Here is a 22,236-nt window from a genome sequence, read left to right as displayed (position 1 = left end):
CTAGGGACTTTTGAGGTTTTCAAATATCAAAACCAAGTCATTTTTTAGGTTATTAATTGTAATCTTGTTTTATTATTAGCTTTGTTGTCATTCTCCATCTTGGTGGAATGATTTTATGTTTTTAATATCAAAATTATGTCATTTGTGTTATGAAACAAAAACAAACAATATTGTAAGAGAAAAATAAATGAAGATGAATATGTGAGATTTACGTGGTTCGGTTTAAACTAATATATGGTTGCAACTAAGTATTTTATTATTGTTACTGCTGAATTACATGTATAACGATTACATTATATAGAGACTAGTTAGGGTTTCTAGTTTAAGAAACAAGATAATATAAGTGGGTCCTAATAAAGAAATATTGAACCGGTTCTAAACTTCTCATGTCTTCCATCTTTATTAACCCATTGTAAAGCGGACTCAAACCGAGCACAAGCCTCCACAAACCCAACAGACTGAATGTCGTATCGATGTTATGTGTTCTTAAACAAGATGATGGTCAATACGTGAAGTGGAAGCTTTTTAAGACCAACAACTATGGGGTGCCCTCAAGACGGTTTGTTGGGTGATTTGGGCATCGAACATCATAGCGAGGTGCCAATGAACCAAGGGTGACGAAGATCGGGGCAAGGCAATGGCCAGCGCGGTTAAACAATATGGTGGGCTCCCCTCACTATCCTCTCTCAAGCGCTCACACATACATATATATATGTATATATTGGTGCTAATGGGCATTAAACCACAGCAGTGCATTATTAGTTAGGGGCTTCAAAGCCCCTGGTGGTTACATGGCGCTGATGTTACACTGGAGAGAGGTTTCGAAGCTCCTTACCATAAAGGATGATCTAATAGGGTTAAAGGTAAATGTTTGGACATCCACGTGTACTACATGGATCGTCACGCACGCTATGTGTCGAACGTATATTTAGGAGGATTTCTTTTACAGGTAATTCCATCTATATTCAACTAATATAGTTGTGCTAACTTCAATACAACTAATATATATTTATTTGATTATGCAGGAGGAATTGTTGAAGGCTAGACTTGTTAAGATATTGACATACTTTAATCTATGAGAAGGTCATTAAAAGCTGCCTCTTCTAATCTATGTTTTTTGTTTATAAAAAACATTCGGTTTCAGTTTTTTTAGTTAGTTAATAGTTTATATTTAATTATTATGACAACTAATACAACTAATATATATTTATTTGATTATGCAGGAGGAATTGTTGAAGGCTGGACTTGTTTAGAATTTGACATACTTTAATCTATGAGAAGGTCATTAAAAGCTGCCTCTTCTAATCTATGTTTTTTGTTTATAAAAAACATTCGGTTTCAGGTTTTTTGTTATGATTTTTTTAGTTGTTCAGTTCGGTTTTATCATTTAGGCCCCAAAAGCATTGGGCCGAAAAATAAGTTGTCAGAAATAATTAATTTAGTCTAAACTTTTTAGTTAGTTAATAGTTTATATTTAATTATTATGAATCTGGTTTAAACTATGCATTTCATAATTCTAGTTCGGTTTTTACGATTTTATTAAAATGCAAACCCAAAACGAAAACTCGTTTTTAACGAAAACATAAAAACAAACTGTCGTTTCAAAAACACATCTTTATCTTTACTATATATAATACACCAAATAAAGGCATATTAAAATGTTTGTTTTAAGGGATTTAAAATTTGTAATGCATAAGTTATAAGTGTAACAAAGGACAAAGTGGTCTTTTAAATACAATCTAAACACGTTCATTTGATTTAACAACTATAATTACAAGTTTGGTACCTCAACTTTAGTCAAATTTTATTAATTTAAGAAATAATTACAACTTTCATCCATCATGTTTACCTAATTTTTACTCTTAACTTTATTCCTTTTGGTTTTCTTGTTATATCTTTTATAAAAATATGATTAAAACTAAATCTGAACATACTCATTTAACGAGCTTATTTTTATTGACGTGCCAATATAATTTTTTTTGTAAAATAGATAAACGGTTTAAATTGTACAAGTCATTAATGTATGAATATATGCATGAATGTACAAGTTAGTTTTACAATTAAAAATTAATTACATGTATAGTACCTCAACTTTAATCAAATTTTATTTTTTTAAGAATTACTTACAACTTTGACCCCTCATGTTTATATAAATATTATTTTCTTTTGATATGTTTTACAAAAATATAATTAAAGGTACTCAAATCATATAAATAAATATCAAAATAATCAAGGCGAACTTGTGTTTAAGGTTTTATCTTTAATTTCGAGTTGAGGTGAGTCGGCTCGGTATAATGTTCGACTCGAGCTAGGCTTGGCTCGCTAAAACCTTTTAAGTGTTGTTTCCCGCTACATTGTACGAGCATCTGACTAGTTATTTTTATACATATCCACAAAGAACATTCTCGGAGTGGTAGCGTTTGATTTAAAAAGTTTTTTTGAAGTAATTCTATGGAATTGGAAGTGAAAACATTTTGGCCGTTGTTGTAATATTGTTAGGGAATTAGAATATTTAAGTAATTCTATGGATTGTGAAATTCATGTTCAAGGAAGCAGACATTGAATTGTTTTAACACGATTGCGTTGGTTGTAATATTGTTAGGGAATTAGAATGTTCAAGTAATTCTATGGATTGTGAAATTCATGTTCGAGAAAGCAGACATTAAATTTTTTAACACGATTGCGAGAAGGTATTGATTGTTTATTTTTTATTTGTTTTTGTTTATGCAATTATTGATTTGGAATGAATTAAAAATTATCTACTTTCAAATAAATAATAATAATGTCAATGAGTGATTGGTATTTAAATTGTTTTCCACGAATGTTTGTCTTTGTCGTGCCACGTGGGACCGAACATAACCAAAATAAATCTTGTTTGCTGGCATGGTTACTGATAGTCACATATGGTTTGCTTTAATTTATTAATTAGTATTTTCAAGGTTCATATCAAACCCAAACCCTAGGTGTAGTGAATTGGGTGGTGTGTATTATTCAGTCAAGCTGGCGAGGTATTTTACTAGAGACGATGCAACTGCGGCGAATAGCGGAGGATGCTGGTCGTTTCAGGCGGCTGGTGCAGTGCCTGATATGGGTATGCCGAGTGATGACGCGGTGGTGATCCAGAAAGGGAAGAAACCGGGTGACCCGTTTGTGTACAGTGAATTGTCCTGATAAAGCTGGGCTTGGTTGTGATATTTGTTGGATTATTCTTGATTTTGGTCTCTATATTGTCAAAGGAGGTTAGTAATTGTTTTTATTGTTCAAATATCAGTCAGTTGTCCAATTGATGTTTATAGTCAGGGCTTTTTGGAGTGAACAATATGCTACATGCATTAGTTATTATTCATAAATTAACACACAGGGAAAGCTAACGTACAAATGATGTTAACGTGATAATCAAGTAGAGTAGTTATATATATACAAGTAGAGTAATTATGTAATTACTCTATGATTATGTGTAATTACATAATTACTCTACTTGATTCTCACGTTTAGCACGTAAATTCAGTTGTATTTGATCCAAAACCCTTAATACGTAAGGTGCACAGATCGGGTATTTTTAGGAACTGAAACCGGGTAGGAATCGGTTCTGGTATGGTCAACAAAAGTCAACGGGTCAGGTAGAAAATGGTTCCGGCCCGGGTATGGTCAGGTATTTAACTGGGCGGGCTTGCCATGTTTTTATTGGGTTTTGGCCGGGTCGTACCCTGGTTTTGACCTTGTAGAGGTTGAACCGGTTCCAGCTGTCGCGGGCCAGGTCCGGTTCCGGGTACGATTTTTCTAAGGAACTGAAACCTAGTCCATACCCGTGGGTCGGTAGGGTCAGGTCTGATTCCAAGGGTCGGTAGGGTCAGATCTGGTTCCAGGTAGGAATCGCCGGGTCGTGTCCGGAACCAGTTTTTTTGCCCACCTTTGGTCTGGACTCTGGACTCTGGGTAAGTTAAACCACAAATCTAAATCTGAATCATCTTGTGAGTTTGTGGTCAGTGATTTGGGGCATTAGTCAACATTATCTGAGGTTTGTACACAATTTGCATAATGATTGTGGCCAGTTTGTGATTATGTTCATTACATTTGTATGTGATTCAAACATATATATTAATTTGGTTAATGGAACTTGTGTATTTGGTTTAGATATTACAACGGATGGAATATGGTGCTACATAGTATTATGGGTGTTTCCAACCCCAACTTCACCTACTGTAAGATGGTCAAACATAAAAGAACGCCTCTTAGCAGTCTGTCCAGCTTTTTCTGTATCCGCTTGCTTAAACGAGACACCACCCAAACCCGAGGCTTCTCAAGTGTATCTTCTCACATTTTGCAGCACAGATCGCAAGGGACTATTGAATGGTACTTGCATTTTTCTGTTTTAATTTTTGCAATTTGATTATTACATTTTCCAGCTTATTTTTCTTTTTTTATTTGCTAATTTAGATGTGACTCGAGTTCTTTGCGAGCTTGAGCTTATGATCCAGAGAGTGAAAGTAACAACCACCCCTGATGGTCGTGTCTTGGACCTTTTCTTTATCACCGATAACTTGTGAGGGTTTGTTTCTTAGTACTCTTTCTTTCTTTGGACTCTACACTCTATTTTTATTATTGCAATTTTGTTTGTGCATTATTAATATGTTAGGATGTAGAGAGAAAGTCTTAGAGATGGATTAGATTCTTCTTATTATAATGAGTGATTTATTACAGAGCTGATCTTCTCTTTCTAACAAATATTACTAACTTGCAGCAGTTGAAACTATCTAAGAGTTTACACATATAGTTCCTCTATTAGCTAATTGACAGTTGCAGCTAATATTCTATTAACATTTACAGTACTTCTCCTTTTTTTTTAATATTTTGTCTCCAAGTTTGGAACGAAGCTTAAAATCGTCCATGAACTCCTAAAAGCTTCACTAACCGGAAGTTGATGTCAGTGGGGACCAAAACATGAACAACATGGCTTGTTGTCTTTCTTGACTGGTTGGCGATCAAGAATGGTTCTCGGTTCCAAGAAGAAACGAGGAGCAGAAGGAAGCGGAGTTGGTTGTGGCCACGAGACCATGTGCTCGTTTTAGTATGAGCACATTTGAGGGAAGGTCCAATTGATATGCAGCTGATCTGATCTTATCTAGAGTCAAGTAAGGACCATAGTAACGGGGTGCAAGTTTGAAAAATTTGTGTTGATAAGAGTAGATTGGACATAGGGTTGTAGTTCCCAAGTACCAATATTAAATGTGCGGTCATAACGGTGAGCAGCTGCATGCTGTTTCATTTGCTTTGGAGAGACTGTTTAAGCAATTGTATCATCGCTTTTCTGTCCTTGAACAAATCTTCGACTGCTGTGTTAAATTCTTGAAGAATGTAGAGAGGATGGATTAGAGGAGGATAGCGTGTAGATACTGAAATGGGGACATTGTCATTTGGATGGTTGAATGGTATGCACTATGTAGTGTCGTACCACCCTTGAGCCAAAATTAGCCTCTTTGCCCACTGATTAGGTTCATCCATCGTCAGTTAAAGTCAATAGAGGTGTTGAACAAATGGCATGTCTCAAGTTATCATGAATGGCTGATTACAGAGTTGATCCTCTATTTCTAACAACGATTACTTACTTGCAATAGTTAGTTAAAACTATCTAAGAGCGTGCACGTTGAGTTCCTCTTTTAGCTAACATTGACAATTACAGCCAATAATATAAATTATCATGTAGCTGTAGATCAACTTAAAACTGCATACGTGGCGTGCTTGTATAAATGTTATCACATAGCTTACAAATTGGACATGTTTCTTTCTATACAACAACATGGCTGCTAATTTAAACTGATAATTGCAGGGAACTATTACATACAAAAAAGAGGAGAGACGACGCGTGTGATAAATTACTTGCGGTTTTAGGCGAATCATGTACGAGTGTCGATATCCGCTCAGCAGGTTACAAGAATGATAGCGTCCCACGCATCTCCTCTCTTTCTCAGACGGCTGCTGCAGAAATATTTCAATCCAAAATAACAGAAAAACAAGAGCTTTCACTAGCTCTTAGTCCAGATGTCAAAAAATTAAAGCATGCAACTGTCATGATTGATAACTCACTGAGTCCAGCTCATTCACTCCTTCAAATTAACTGTGTTGATCACAAAGGTTTCCTCTATGACATCATGCGCATATTAAAAGACTTTGATATACAGGTTATACATACTTGGTTTCTTTTATATTTAATATATGTTACATGGTCAATTACATCTGGTATTTAATTGTTGTACCTTTTTTTAACATTAACAGATAGCTTATGGGCGATTCTCACCGGTTAACAAGGGGCACCGTGACTTGGATCTGTTTATTCGGCAAAGGGACGGGCTGAAGATTTTGAATGTTGAGAAGCAAGAAGAAGTGATATCTCGTTTGAAGTTGGAAATGCTTCACCCGTTGCGTGTTATTATAACGAACCGTGGACTGGATACTGAACTTGTGGTGGCTAATCCAGTTGAGTTGTCTGGAAGGGGACGACCGATGGTTTTCTATGACACGACACTTGCACTCAAGGTTCTTGGGATATGCGTCTTCTCGGTAAGAAGCTTTTACTGTGTTTAACTAAGCATATGAAGATGATGAATAGTGAATATGAATGCAGGCTGAGATCGGAAGACATTCAACAGAGAACGGTGAATGGGAAGTATACAGGTTTCTTCTGGAGGAGAATTGCAAATACAAACTGGGAAGCATGGCGGTTAAAAACCAGATTGTGGACAAAGTCCGAAGAACGCTTATGGGATGGTGGATCCTGTTAGTTGTTGGTTATGAGCTTGTTTGCAATATCGTTAACTATGTCTTAATGGATGATGAGTTAATGGTACCAGGCAGCACTTGTGTTGAGACATTTAACAGATGAAAATTTGACCACAACAATCTAATTGAAACAATATGCAACTTGGTTGTTGCTGGCAATTGGCGAATGCTTGAAATTGTCATTATTAACAGAATAGCAAACTAAAATAGTTAAAATCTAAAAAGCTATATATCATACTTCATGAAACGCCCAGTTTCACTAGTCTCTTTGCTACTCCTGTTACCCCATCAATATAATGAACCTGCATACCATATGCAAAAGCAGTTGAATGAAAGGTAACTAACAAACCACACAAACATTAAGCAAATATATTTATGTTTTTATTTGTTATAGCAAATTTAGGCTAGTGGTTTTTAAGGATGTTTTAAACTAATGGTTTTGGTTAAACACACAACACCTACATTGATCGACTCCGTTGCAACGAATGACAGTTCAAATAAATTATCATGTTCTCACCATGTATATCTTATCTTGCTCGTTCAAAGTTGTAGATAAATGATGCCCGGATATAATTATTATTAGTAAGATCATTTTGTTTGTCAAAAACAAGTGACCAAATAGTTTATATACCTAAGCTTCTTTTCTAAAAGGGTAGAATGAATTTTTGGTCAATTTGATGTGGGTTAAGTTAAACCACAAGTTTGCTCCATGAGTCACGTGTCCATTTTTATTCTTTCACCTTTTTATTATAGTTTTAGTACTCTTTCTTTATTACTTTGTTTGCACTCAAATAAAAATCAATTTGATTCACATAGGCACCGATGCACCCGAGGAAACCGGAACCCCTCATCACCACAATGAAAAAAAAAGTTTACATGTAATCACATACAAACTACAAAGTAAAACTTTACACCAAGGTGATATAAAAAAGTTAAGGTATACATACGTTCAACCGAAAAACAATTTTAAAGTCAGAAATAAATATATAAAATATACTATTGTTTTGTATGGTTAAATTACGGGAGTGTAATGAATTAGACTGACTCCAACGCAAGGTATGAGTCATGCACTTAGCTGAGTTGGCAAGTGCATGCTTCACATACATCATTGATTCATCTTTACATTTAAAAACAGGTTTGTCATACCGTGTGATGCAAATGCATTCATATGGGGCCCACGCCATTTAAGTGTTAAATTTTTTGAACGGCTCTTTTGTTAATTTGCATCAATAAGTTTTATAAATATAAATTAATTATAATAAGTAATAATTACAGTTATAAATAACTTATTTAACTAAGAAACACACATATTAATAATATTAAATAAATAATAATTCAACAAGGCTATTCGATAAGGCTAATTTTTTTCCTAACGCTAGCTTTTTTTCCTTCCTAACGGCTAGTTTTTTCCCATTATAAATAGAACTACAAAGTTCAACCAAATTTTACACAACTATCTCATACTTTATAAAATCTTCAAATATCTCATATTATTCGAACAATTCAATGGACCAAAGACCACGACAAACATACTATCTCTTAAATGAGGGTATCAATCAAGAAAGCCAAATTTTATTTGGTTGTTTAAATTATTTCTTGAATAAAAAGAAAATATTTGTTAAATAAAAATATAAAGTATAATGATGATGTGAAAATAATAAGGTTGCATGTGAGAAGGATGAACATGGTAGCGTTGAGAGTAACATGTGCATGTGGAAAGAATAAGAAAAGTTGATATGACATGCTACTAGGACTGCATGTTGTTAGTGCACTCGTTAGCGTTGTGAATAGTCTTATTACTTTGTGTTGTTTGGAAAGTAGGAAAAAACTAATGAATAAAACACAAATAAGAAAAATACACTTGCCTCAAAATAAAAATAAAAAAATTACCAAAAGAAGGAAAAATAACCAAAATAACAAAATGATAATGGCAGAGGTGGTGGCTACAGTGACAGTGGTGGTGGCAGCAACGACGGTGGTTAGGTTGTGGTGACGGTGGCGGTGATGATGACAACAATGGCAGCAATGACAGTGATAGTAATGGTGGGGGTGGTGGCGGCAAAAACTATTAAGTTTTTAAGTTTCGTTGATGGTTTGAGCCAAGAACCCAATTTTAAGCATTAATCTCACTCCCTTTGGCATGCTTTATACATGTTATCATATATAAATCAACAGTAGGTTTATTTGGACAGCGTGGTCTAGGCTATTTCAAGAGTGAAAATCAGTGATACATGATTTGAAACTCAAATATACACTTTCAGCCCAACCTATCCTTGAGACAACATTTGTTATCAGTTGCACAAACTTAGAAAAGATACTACGTTTGTCATCTATACATGTATGCTACAAGTTACAACCACCATACCATGTAAATCCCACCCGTAACAAACTTATTGTTAGGGTCTGTAGAAGAAGTGATCTACGTAGTGATCTACGTATACCTTCCGCCATCCCACTTATAAAAACACAACTGTACCATTCCCCTAAAAACACCCACTTAGACCCCTTGTAATCTAAGCCGCTATCATGTATGCTAGTGACCACCTAAAACATCTCTGTAATTGCAACAAGATCTGAAGAACCATAATTCTTAACACAGAGACTACATATAAATGCTAGATAATCCAAACTCCAAAGTAATCATTCAATAGTTGAGTACTAATAATCACATCGATTCCAACTCCAGGCTTTTGACCCAAAATCTTTTATAGTCATAGCACACTTGGAACCGAACCAAATTTTACAAAGTTTAAATCGACCCTTTTGCTTCCGTTAATACATATATGCAATTAAAGAAAATCTTTTATCATGCTTCGGTCCTTGCTTTGTTCATATATATATATTTTTTTTTGCTTGGCTTGGTCATATACACTACATGCGTTTATAAGAGTCTGGTAGTTCTCTACTTAAAATATTCTTTTAACACCCTTCCATCTTAAAATGACCATCGACAAACCTTTCTTGACCTATGACAAAACTGACTCCAGTTCTGGTGATTTCAACTTTTTATAATAGTGTTTCTTCATGACAATTACTAAACAAGCTGTCTAACATACAACATACTAAGATATAAAGAAACACAACATTTTTCCACATTTATAGAATTAAAGGGTTCCTTGAAATCTTAAAAAGTTGGGAGACAGATTTATAGTTCCCCTTTGGAAAATACCTGGATTTTGAAGTTTTCCCTTCCAAATCATAACCTAGGTAGAAACTCTTGTCAAACCAAGCAATCAAACATACTTCAAAAGATCTGGAATCACCTATCATTGTCGATTGAAGAGCACGTTATCACCTTCAATCAAAACACTTCTTCGCATCCGAAAGAGACTGGTCTCAAAAATGCTTTCGAAAAGTCGAAAGCCGTGGACATCGCACCTTTATGGGGATCCTGCCATCAACCGAAATGGCAAAATCTCCCATCGTTTTGAATAACTGCGGTGTACCATTTAAAAATATCAACATATTCATCAACTCTGCCACTAGAAAAACCAATAAGCAGATGTGAAGGTGACCTTGCATATCATGCCCCTACTCCCTAAAAAAGCAAAGTCTTGTCTTTTGTGGTTCTACACTAGAGGGTAAAATAAGGACCTAATTCACAGGATAAAGATGAACAATCTGGGGGTGGCTTCCAACAACTAAGCCTCGCCTCACATAGGTCCTATAAGTAGATGTTACCGTCCAAATGTAGAATGAAAAATCATCATCATCATCATCATCATCGTACTCAGTATATCCCACCAATAGCAAAGCTATGGTAGGGTCTGAGGAGGGTAAGATGTAGGCAGCCTTACCTCTACCCCATAGGGATAGAGAGGCTGCTTCCGGTGAGACCCCCGGCTCGATAGTAGTTTTGCATCAAGCCTTGGACATAAGGCACATAGCACTCAATCATCGGGACACCAGCTGATCGGTGCATGTACCCTTATCTTTCAGCTATCAACGCCACTACATGATGCCTGATTAACCGTCCGTCACTTTTAACGTTATTTTCACGAGATTAGTAAAATAACGTCAAAATTAGTGCAATTTCACTTTTGCCCACCCGAGGGTTCACACATATATACATCATATGTGCGCACCGCAAGCAGGGCTAAATGAAAAATCTTTACCTAAATGGCTAAATCATCATGCTAGTTTCCTCACTTCCTGCATTACAGCTCCAGATGTTTAGTATCAGCTTGCATGCCCAATATCACATCTTTCTTTCTTCTTCCATATTCAAAAAATTAGACTGCCACCCCCATTCACCGGCATAAAGAAATTGACTAGCTTAATGAGATTAAACCCCTAACGTAACATCATATGCTGGCATCTACATCTTGTTCTAGATACCTGTTTTCCAAAATTGTCAACAGGTTAGTGCAAGCTAAAAAACTCACACTTCATCGTCATAAAATGACCATATATGTACATACTAAGACCAAATCACCTACTACACATCAAATTACAGAGCTAAACACACACAAATATAAACAAAAAGAAGTAGAAAACTACCTCAGAGTGATGCTGATGTATGATACATGACAGACAGCTGATGGTAACAGTCTCTTCCATCATCTTCCAGGTAAGTTAGTGAAGATATAGACAAGAATGTTCTTTTAATGCCTCGGAAAAAGAGAAGCTAGTGAAAGTAGGGCCCACAAACCGAAAATCATAGTGATTGCAATGGTCCATCAACTAGATAAATGTTCTCACAAATTGAAACAAAAAACAGCAACAATGCCAACAAAACTAGGGTTCTAGATCCTTCCCCTAGTGCTTTTGTCCTTAGCCTAGAGAGTTGGATGGTCATAGAATACAGACAATACTTGTTCCAACACGCATACGCTTTCAAGTAAGATCAACAAGCACGAGAAACGATTTAATTAGTTTCCATTGACTCTGCATGGTACTTTGCCAGATCAGCATCAAGATCGTCTGCAGATATTTTCTCTCCACGACCTCCTCTTCCACGTCCACCACGCCCCCCTCTCGCAGCAAACCCACGCCCTCCACTAACACCGCCACGTGGCCTTCCAAATCCACCGTTCTTACCTTGTCCACTGTTTCATATATGCACCAAAATTGTACAAAGTGAGATATCAATAAGTAGACGCATGTTATCTAATGACAATTAAAAGCATACCTTCTAGGATAACCATTCATGTTTCCAGTCGAGTTGTTTGCAAAGGAAGCATTTGCAGCAGGAGCTAGAAGGTTTACTCCCACTAACTCTATTTTCATTGGCTTCCCATCAAGCTGCACATTGTTATACCTCTTGATAGCTGCTAAGGCATCTTGTCGTCTTGAATACACAATATCAGCAGTTCCCTAAAAGACAATTAAATTATAATTTATAGCAGAAAAATATAGCAAAATCTTCTCCAACATGAATATACAAGCATTAAACAGTACCTTGGATCTCCCACTTCTGTCATAATGAATAGAATACTTTTTCAGATCACCAAATTCAGCAAAAAGCCCCTGTAGATCAAATTAAGCTCGTCCATGTAAGATTAACCAAGTATTTCTCTAATTTTCAGCAAAAATCTTTTCATAATGTAGATCAGTCAAAGAAGTCCTAACAAACTTAAAAGTACACATCAATTTTGTATTTCTTAGCTCAATCAATAACAAGCAGCAATAATATCAATTTAATGACTAGGGGTGTGCAGAAAACCAAAAGCACCAAACCGAAATAAAAACTGACAATTTCATCTTATGTTTTCGCAAAAATTACGTTTTTGGTTTTCCATGTAATAAAAACCAAACCAAACCGAATTTATCATTTTTTTAATGTAGAAAAGTAACCAAGTTTCAAAAGTCTTCCAATTAGGTCAGTTAAGTTTAAAAAGTGTTCCAATTAAGTCACTCAAGTTTCATATTTTATTAAATTATAGGTTTTAACATGTTTTGTTTTTGTTTCAATGAGAAAATCCTTTTATCCATTTTTTGATGTTGATGTCGAGTGTAACGTGGATTTTGTCTTCTATTTTTTATTTTTAATACAATTAACGCTTTTTTTAAAGTTTTTAAACATCACATATATTGCAAATCCCGACACCCACATCTTCTCCTTCATTGCTTTCTAGACGCACAAAATGAGGATCGATTTGAAGATTTAGCGACCCAATTTGAAGAAAAATTGTATGAGTGACCTAATTGGAACACTTTTGAAACTTGGTTAATATTCTATGAGATATTCCCTTTAGCCTATAATAAACAATAAGTTACTAATTAACAAAATGATTTAGTCCCAAACACATTATTTTGGTTCTTTTTTTTTCAACTCAAAATTTCCAAGCTCAAGTAGCAGAAACAAAACCCGAAAAACCAAACAGTTTTCAAAAATTTAAAAATTAAACGTTTTAGCCATAGTTATCAAAGGCGATGCGCCCCTGCGCCTAGGCGAGGTTTCTGGGCGAAGCGACATAACATCGCCTATGTTGAATCAGGTCGACAAATCAGGAAGAAAAGCGGCAAGTCTATATTATTATTTTTATTTAGTTTGATTTTCTGTGATAAATATTTAACAACTTACCATATATTTTAGGGGTTAACAAAATTAACAGATAAACTTTATCTATATAATTTCTTTCAACTCATTAAATATATCTTATATCGCTTCAAGCAGCAGCAGTCGACCAGAAGTTTAAGAAAACACAGGGTTTTTTTTTAGATTATAAGGTTGTTAATATTATGTTTTGTTTAAATTTCTGTTTTACATTATGAGCTTCTTAATATTCAGTTTTGTTTTAATTTCTGTTTTAGATTATTAATATTCAGTTTTGTTTTAGATTATTAGATTATTAATATGCAGTTTTTTTTTTATTTTGTTTTAGATTATTAGATTAGTAATATGCATTTTGTTTTAATTTTTGTTTTAAATTATTAGATTAGTAATATTCAGTTTTGTTTTAGATTATTAGATTATTAATATTCAGTTTTGTTTTTAGATTATTAATATGCAGTTTTTTTAATTTTTTTTGTGAATTTTTTTATTTAAGTGCGTTTTTTTTGTCTCAGGCCACGTCTTTTTTGCGCCTAGCGCCTACCGCCTAGGGCAGGCAAGTTCGCCTTGTGTGCGCCTGTCGCATTTAATAACTATTGTTTTAGCCAAAACCAAACCGAGAACACCCCTAGGCAATTCAATCATGAAATATCAAATACCAAAACGAAGCGCTAATCTAAATACCGAACCACGCACCTAAACCAACCTTCTAATCAAAATTTGATAAGTAAACAAAGTAGCAATTACCTTAATATCCTCATTGGAGACTCCGTAATCAAGATTCGATACGTAAAGCTTCGTCCCGGTCTCAATTGCAGACGGATTCCCCATGCTCTGATCCGCGCCGAACAGATTATGCTTCCAAGCCGCAGCCGGTGCCTAAATTAGACATATAAAACAAACCTTTACAAAACATACTAAATCTATCTAAAAGCAGCCAAATTAACTTAATTACGCATCGAATCTAAAGCAATCAACCTTAGGGCCTCCGTAAGGAGTGGCTCTATTACCACCGCGGCTATTGACACGACGTACAGGTCCAGAGGACCGGCCCCGACCACGGCCATTGAATTTCTTGTTGTTTTTGATGAGATCATCAAGCGACATGTCGAAAGCAGCACCGGCCATTGTACAATATATTACCAGAAGAATGAATGAAAGAAAGACTGGATTTTTTACACAATTTGTGGCTGCAGACGAGAGGAATTAATTATTAGGGTTTGGAATTGAGGGGGAAATTTTCAGGAAAGAAAATATACTGAAGGTCTCCGGTTCTAACCTGAGCGAAGCCAAAATTTTAAGTTTTTTTTTTCTATTTAACGACTTTTAGTAAATTTATATTTCTAACACTTAAGCCAAAAGCACGATGAATGAGTAACGTAGACATGCTCCATCCTGGTCAAGGGCGAAGTTTGTATTGTGACTTTGACCACCCACATTTATTTTGCTAAATAGTGTAAATTTATGTGTTTTCATTCAAAAACTTTTATACGTAGTGTCATTTACCTGTTTTCGTCCAAAAGTTTTGAGCCCGGGCACCTCGGTGTATGAAACCTTTTTATACGTATCGAGTCCGGCTACCCCCAGTGTTTTCGTCCAAGTTTCGCCACTCCTAGTTCCCCGATCTAATTTCTCATCAAAAAGTACCAAAATCCTCGGGAGGGATCCGATGGGGAAAAAAACAGAACAAATTAGGGATGATATTCCCGGCTGGCCCTATTTTTTCCCACCTTTTCCTCGGCTTCTTCACGGGTGAATGAAGCACATTGGAGTTTTGTAGCCTTAAAATATGACATAAAGTTCAAAACCTAATAACTGAGATATTATTTGAAGCACAAAAGTAACAACAGTTTATTGATCTTATAACAAACTTGTAACCCCAATACTACAACCCACAAGGATACTTCACTTCAGCCTTTTCATATTATAATCAACCATGTATGTGAATAGAAAATCTTAGTCACACTTGTAACTCTTACAAAATACATATGCTTATTCTCTTGTTTCTTGAACCAATTTATTATTCGTGACGGTTGGATTGGTCGTTGACCGTCACTTCCACCTCAAATTCTTCTTTATCTGTCCGTTTTTTATTCGGTTTCTCTGTTTGATCCTTATCATTTTTCTTATCGGAATCCTTGTATATGCAATAAAGTATCATCTGAGCTATCCCAAACAAGAATCCAGCTACGTTTGGTACCTATTAACACAAACCAGCATCATTATCTTAAAACAGATAGTGACGAAATCATTAGTAGCTAAAAACGCTCTTTACTTACCGCTATATAAAAATCGTTTACAAAGAAGCCATAGAAGAACCATGCGGTGGCGCACAAGGTGAGAGAGAAGGAGAGCATGAACGGCATGTACTCCACACTCCTTGTCCGAATCACCCTCCGCTGCACGAACAGATCATATTTGGATCATAGTTATTTTTGTGACATTTGTGTGGTCGCTGTATGTTCTTACCATGACGCTTAGAGGTGCCGCGAAGACTGTTAGATTGATGACCGCACAAATCCATCCTACAAGTTCAACTCTTTTGGGGCCTTTCACCAACATCAAAGAGACTAGCATAACCGTACCGAGTCCACCCACATTGAATATAGATATAAACTTTATTGTGGATATCTAAAAGCAACAATGTTAGTAACATGATGGAACTATCAAATCTTGGGGTCCTCATATTTAAGGGCCTCTTAGTTTTAGTGTTTAAAGTTTTCAGGTTTTGATTAGCAAAAAAATTGTTATACTTGAAAGCAGTGTTTTCAGATGACCAGGCATGAAACCAGTCAAGTTAAGCCTCTTTTACTGTTTCCCATTTGAAACCGTGGGTTTACACGGTTTTTAAATCCCGTCTGACCAGTGAACCGGTAAGGCGATAGATTCGTTGTCCAGTATGGTCCTGAAAACATTGTTTTGACATGTTTTTTCACTAAAACAAACTTCATGTGATGTCTTATTAGAATCGTACATAAAAAATGTGTCATTACATTCACACGTGTTAGGATCCTAAAAACAATTTTTTTCAACGAAAAAGGTATTGATTTTAGACTCCGCATTAGGCCCCCAAAAGGTTGAGCAATTAGAAAACACTATCAAAGCATCGTTGTGCTGCGTAACATGGATCACTAAAAGAAATTTTAATCAGTGTAGTTAAGATTTTGTACCCTGGAACTGTTAGTTGCATAAAATATGTATATTGAAAGGTAAGCTATTTCAATAAAGCATCCAATGCAGTTGATGCTGATGATCATGTATGCATTCGTCTTCAGAACCGCATAGTACAACAACAAGGCCGCACTGAAGAGAGCCACCATGTAGGGTACTGCTTGGTATCCTTCCGAGGATTTCTTTCGGTAAATCTTGTAAAATGTTGGTCTAAAGAAGTAAAACAATTAGAATTTTATAAAAAAAAAATCATGACTTTAGTATTGAAACAATGTTTTGAGTTTGTATGACTTACAGCGGGGCTAGGAACACAAGGAACGATATAATATTACCTGCGTAAGCATCATATGTATAACGTGAAATCACCTTTGTGAGTCATAATTAGTCACTAATTGGCATCCAATTATATAAATCAATACCTAAGAGACCGACGACGAGAGCCAAGAAGTGAGCGTTTAAGAAGGCCAACATGTTGTCTAATTAAGCGCTATTGTCTTCGAAGGACTCCTCAAAACGCTTCTATGTTTAAGCTTGATACGTTAAGAGCGAGTGAGTTGAACACTTAACATGAACATGATATATATACTCGTAGTTTGGCACACGAAAACCGCTAGTTCTTGGTCTATAACTTTGATTATTTTGGAGTTTTGGTAGCCATAAAAATGCTAATGAAATTGGATACATTTTGGGTTAGAAATGTATGGAGTTAGGCAGGGTTTTTTTGTCATTGTGATGCGAGTGAATACATGCTTTATGAAAGTTTACATGAAAATAAACGGAAGAAAGATGTACATGTTCATATTTTAACCATCGGTCCATCATGACATAGAAAATGAGTTGGAAAAGGATCTAACATAAAAGGGGCACGCTCTTACTACGTTTGGAGTTGCGAGGACTTAAGTAATGGATGGAAACGTCTGAACAGGCCAGATCATATGGCCCATTCTATGAGAAACAGTCATCCATATCAACCCAAAACTTTTTAAAAATGACCCATATCAATCCGTTTTTGAGATGGTTAATGGGTCAAATTTGGCAGGCATAGTGCTTCCGCAATTAATCATAATTTTCTTAAAAAAACACACACACACCGGTTAAAAGGATAGTCCATTTTCTGTCATAAAAACCAAAATTTAATGTGTGTGGGGATGCCAGAATAATATTCATAACCTGATAATTTACTTATTGTATAAATATGGAATAAACGTGTTTGGTAGGTGAAGGGGTATGCACCCGCCTTAACATCGAGCGGGGCGGGTCAACCCACAAGATATAGACAAGAGGCTTGAAATCAGGATGTCATGAAGACACAAAGCCAAAACCTATGCGCGTGGCGCATATCACATATGCTCACGCATCACATATGCTCACGCATCACATATGCTCACGCATATCACATGTTCACGCATAACACATATGCGCATGAAACATCTGCGCGTGAGAATAAAGAGAAGACCTTGCGCATCCCCAGGATAGGCGCATAAAGGTCGCGCGTAAGCGACACATAACAAATGAGACAATAGCCTAATCCAAATCAGGATAAGGACAACCATGATTGTACTCATCAGACAACCTTCCAAAAGGTATCTTTTAAGGAATAAAGAATGTGCTGATGTTGACAGCTGCCAATGAAGGGTGGACAACTCAGCAAAACCCATGTGCCACCACGTGATTTCACATGGGTCAGGTAAAATACCTTGGTCAGAGAATAATCAATGAAAAAGCACCAGGTGTCCTAAGTACACGTGGCGCGAAGCAATAGGAGGAGGCCAAAAAGGCCCTAATTGGGTCTGAGCTCAATCATTGGAAACCCTAATACTATAAATACCACACCACCTCCACAGTTGGGGTTAGGCAAGAAAATATATTCCAAGTCCTCACTCATTTTCACATTCTTATCTTCTCCTACAATATCTCATTCTCACACCGGAGGGTTACCCCAAAGAGGACCCCTCTGTCCCTTTCTGAGGGGTAAGCTCACGGTGCTGTTCGTTTTGTAGGTGGAAGAACTCGTATCTCGGAAAACCATCGGTGATATAGCACACTCGTACCCGAGGAACGTTGATCGTATACAAGTAAGTCGATCCACGCTTCTTCATTGGCGCCATCACCTGTTACAACGGCAACAAAACCACTACTTCATCAATTTTCTCTCTGAAAATCTTTACCATGGTTTCCGGTGTTCAAAAAAACGATCAAGTTCTGGAGGATAATGAGCTTGAGGATGTTAATGAGGGACATCAGGTTCTGAGGGCGCCGCGTGACACTGCGCGCACCACCAGTAACCATCCCTTCAACACAACACCTCATGATCAAACTGAAACTCCCCCAGACGATCTCACGTTCCAAAATCTGACTGGTACAAAACAGAAAGGACCAATGGACCCGGAAGTTGAAACCAATGACCCTAAAGAATGGCTCATAAACGAACAACGGCGTCTAATGAACAAATACAATGAGTTGGTAAAACACAAAAAGTTAGCCGATTTAACACAAAGGCTCGCATTTGATAAACAAACCATTCAGGGAACAGCAAAAAAGACGCGCGCGCTGCAAGACGGTCATTCTGTTCACACCGAACAAGCTGATATTAGTGATGAGGAAGAGGTGCACAGCATGAAGAAGACGCGAGATACTCATGCAGGAGGTTCACAGCTTCGCGCACACATGCACATAGCACCTGGAGCCAAAGCTGATATGGATTTATACACACCATACAACCCACAAGCGAAAGCGCAAGTGGACGTAACCACACCATATAGGCCAGCCATCTTGGTAAAACATTCAAAATTCACTGAGCGCATTGCGAAGGCTCCCATTCAACACAAAACCAAGATGCCAAGTGGTTTAGGCAAGTACGATGGTACAACAGATCCAGATGATTTCTTACAAGGTTTTTATAACACTGGAAACTTAGAAAGCTGGACGATGCCAACATGGTGTCACATGTTTGCTCGCTGCCTCACGGGTGCAGCGCGTGTCTGGTTCGAAAGCTTGCCGACAGGACAAATCGATGGGTTCGAAGAGCTATTGGAAAAATTCCAGGCTCACTTTATACAGCAACGCAGACACACACGCGACCCCGATGACATCATGCACTGCGTACGCAGAAATGATGAAACCATTGAAGACTACATAACTCGTTTCAATCAGGAATCTCTTGCAATTGGAGGCATCACTGAACAACTCTTGCGCGTGGCCTTTATACAAGGTGCGCGCAGTGATCAACTCCGCAGAGCTCTCGTGAGCAGAGAAGGCATGCCAACCACTTGGGCTAAGCTTATGGAAGCATCGCGAGTCTTCGCGCGAAATGAAAAACAAATTGCCCAAGAAAGAGCAAGAGATAAAAGGCATCGAACAGAAGCACCACGCAACAATGAAAGGAGGGGCAAACAAAACTCCGTATGGTCCAGGTTGCAACAAACCAATTATTCTTCCGCAGAAAAGCAAGCACAACAAAGTTCACCCCCACCCCAAAAAGACATTCTTAATCGCGGAGAAGGTGACAAGAAGGAAGGTGGCAGAGAGCCTAACAGACCTCTACCAAGAATATGGACTCCCCTCACCAAAACGCCTTCGCAAGTGTTAAGCACAGAGAATGTCCAGTTTAAAAGCCCCAGGCCATTACTCCATAGAGGACCACCGAACAGTGGCAAATATTGTGAATTTCACAAATCTACAGGGCACAACACCGATGCATGCCATCATTTGAAGGATGCAATCGAAAAGGATGTGAAATCAGGCAAGTTGGCTCACCTGGTAAAAAATCCAAGACCAGAGAATGAACAACCAGACGGAGCCTCAGCCAGTAAAAAATTCAAAAGAATTTGTGTAGCTGAAGGAAGAAAGCAAGGGCAAAGATCGAGGAAGAGAAGCGCGCAAATCCAAGGGGATTGGCGCGAGCAACAAGTAATCTTTCCAAGAATCAGAGGAGGCCCGTCTATCAGCAGTCCTCTAGTCATCACTGCACACATCGCTCATTATGAGGTGTCAAGAGTCCTGGTGGACACCGGTAGTGAGTCAGACATCATGTATGAGCAATGTTTCAGGAAGTTGGATCCATAAGACCAAGCAAGGCTCGAAGTTGTGAGTGCACCAATCTCGGGTGTCTCAAACGAAATTATTCACCCCCTAGGTCAGATACAATTCGAACTAATTATGGGGGATGAGAAGCACAAGCGAGCTGAAATTGTCAACTTCCTGGTCTTGCCCACCACTTCATGCCATAGTATGATCTTGGGTAGAGGAACGATTGCCCAATTCAACGCCATACCGTCACCAGCGCATGGCGCGTTGGGGTTCCCAACACCAACAGGAGTAACATTTGTGTATCGAGATCATTTATGCGCAGTAACAAGTATACCTCGAGAAGGGAGAATGAAGCTTCCAGTGGCAAACAACGCGCCAGAGGAATGGATTCTCAACCCAAAATTCCCAGAACAGACAATCACAATCGGAGCTACGATATCAGATGACACAAGAGTGAGAATGAAAAGATTGCTCACAACGTATATGTCAGTCTTCGCGTGGCAACATTCTGATATGACTGGGGTTCCGCGAGACCTGGCGCAGCACTCTCTCAACACATTCAAGTCTGTAGAGCCAATTGCTCAAAAGAAAAGAGTCACGGGAGACGAGAAGGCAAAGGCCATGAATGAGCAAGTAGAAGATCTACTGCGCGCGAATATCATTCGCCCAATACGATACCAAACATGGGTAGCCAATCCTGTGATGGTAAGGAAGAGCAATGGGTCATGGAGAATGTGTATTGATTTCAAGGACCTCAACAAGGCGTGTCCAAAAGATTGTTACCCCCTCCCAAACATTGACATGAAAGTGGACTCTGTGGTGCCATTTAAGCTCAAATGTTTCCTGGATGCCTATAAGGGCTATCACCAAATTCAAATGGCACCACAGGATGAAGACAAGACTGCTTTCAGAACTGACAAGGGTGTTTTCTGTTACACAAAAATGCCCTTTGGTTTGAAGAATGCAGGAGCCACTTACCAAAGACTCATGGACGCAATTTTCAACGAGCAGATTGGAAAAAACTTAGAAGTCTACGTGGATGATTTGGTGATTAAAAGCAGGGAGGAAAAACAAATGCTCAAAGACATCGAAGAAACCCTTCGGCGCCTAAAGGAAGTAAACATGAAGCTCAACCCGAACAAATGCATATTCGGCGTGGAAGAAGGGAAATTTCTCGGCGTAATGGTCACCAAGGATGGTTTCAAGGTGAACCCAGAAAAGGTGGAGGCTATCCTCGGCATGCCCTCACCATCCACCATGAAGGAAGTTCAAAAGTTGAATGGTAGATTGGTATCAATTAACAGGTTTCTAGCAAACCATGCAAGCAAATCTACCCCATTCATTAACACATTGAGAAATTGCTTAAAGAAAAGCCAATTCAAGTGGATGCCTGAGGCCGAGCAAGCTTTCAATGAGATAAAGGAATGTCTGATAAATCTTCCTGCGCTCACAGCTCCACTACCTGGTGAAACTTTAACGTTGTACCTGTCAGCAGGAGAGCGCGCCATTGGCGCAGTATTATTGGCGGATCGCAAGGGAATCCAAACACCAATTTATTATGTAAGTCGGGTGCTGACAGATCCTGAGACGCGCTACACCATCATAGAAAAGTTAGTTTTATCACTAACGCATGCGTCGCGCAAGCTTCACAGATATTTCAATGGTCATCCTATTGAAGTCCTGACTGATTACAACATCCAGCAAGTCTTGCGACGTCCCGCGCTCTCAGGAAGGCTGACAAAATGGGCGCTGGAATTAGGGGA

General features: G+C 37.7%; 2 protein-coding genes and 1 pseudogene across 3 annotated transcripts; 1 reads left to right on the top strand and 2 right to left on the bottom strand.

Annotated features, from left to right (window-relative positions):
* The first annotated feature begins 3,001 nt into the window (after nt 1-3,001).
* Nucleotides 3,002-6,880, top strand: LOC143590521 (ACT domain-containing protein ACR9-like; annotated as a pseudogene). Its single transcript, XR_013145481.1, has 6 exons — nt 3,002-3,239; nt 4,135-4,353; nt 4,438-4,543; nt 5,828-6,179; nt 6,274-6,558; nt 6,623-6,880. The product of XR_013145481.1 is annotated as an ACT domain-containing protein ACR9-like (transcript).
* Nucleotides 6,881-11,440: 4,560 nt separating this feature from the next.
* On the bottom strand, nt 11,441-14,401 carry LOC143590519 (THO complex subunit 4A-like). Its single transcript, XM_077070975.1, has 5 exons — nt 14,252-14,401; nt 14,021-14,152; nt 12,178-12,246; nt 11,909-12,093; nt 11,441-11,825 (listed from the first exon to the last, which is right to left on the bottom strand). The coding sequence occupies exons 1-5, from the start codon at nt 14,399-14,401 to the stop codon at nt 11,645-11,647; spliced, it is 717 nt and encodes a 238-aa protein (XP_076927090.1). The 3' UTR covers nt 11,441-11,644.
* Nucleotides 14,402-15,099: 698 nt separating this feature from the next.
* Nucleotides 15,100-17,185, bottom strand: LOC143590518 (bidirectional sugar transporter NEC1-like). The gene is made up of 6 exons (XM_077070974.1): nt 16,864-17,185; nt 16,740-16,776; nt 16,444-16,654; nt 15,743-15,904; nt 15,553-15,672; nt 15,100-15,473 (listed from the first exon to the last, which is right to left on the bottom strand). The coding sequence occupies exons 1-6, from the start codon at nt 16,913-16,915 to the stop codon at nt 15,294-15,296; spliced, it is 762 nt and encodes a 253-aa protein (XP_076927089.1). The 5' UTR covers nt 16,916-17,185; the 3' UTR covers nt 15,100-15,293.
* Nucleotides 17,186-22,236: the final 5,051 nt, after the last annotated feature.

The sequence above is a fragment of the Bidens hawaiensis genome, unplaced genomic scaffold (genome assembly GCF_021521415.1).
Source record: "Bidens hawaiensis isolate Kalapana, Puna unplaced genomic scaffold, B.hawaiensis_p1.1 tig00038621_1, whole genome shotgun sequence".
Taxonomy (NCBI): Eukaryota; Viridiplantae; Streptophyta; class Magnoliopsida; order Asterales; family Asteraceae; genus Bidens; species Bidens hawaiensis.
This window is presented reverse-complemented; position numbering and strand designations above follow the sequence as displayed.

What these genes read in the sequence shown, in the direction of transcription:
- LOC143590519 (XM_077070975.1), bottom strand. Translation starts at nt 14,401, where the DNA reads ATGGCCGGTGCTGCTTTCGACATGTCGCTTGATGATCTCATCAAAAAC. An exon ending in TCTCCAATGAGGATATTAAG is followed by an intron (nt 12,247 to 14,020) that starts GTAATTGCTACT and finishes TTTGATCTACAG; the next exon opens with GGGCTTTTTGCTGAATTTGG. An exon ending in ACAGAAGTGGGAGATCCAAG is followed by an intron (nt 12,094 to 12,177) that starts GTACTGTTTAAT and finishes ATTGTCTTTTAG; the next exon opens with GGAACTGCTGATATTGTGTA.
- LOC143590518 (XM_077070974.1), bottom strand. Translation starts at nt 16,915, where the DNA reads ATGTTGGCCTTCTTAAACGCTCACTTCTTGGCTCTCGTCGTCGGTCTC. An exon ending in TCTCGTCGTCGGTCTCTTAG is followed by an intron (nt 16,777 to 16,863) that starts GTATTGATTTAT and finishes ATGCTTACGCAG; the next exon opens with GTAATATTATATCGTTCCTT. An exon ending in TAAACGATTTTTATATAGCG is followed by an intron (nt 15,474 to 15,552) that starts GTAAGTAAAGAG and finishes TTGTGTTAATAG; the next exon opens with GTACCAAACGTAGCTGGATT.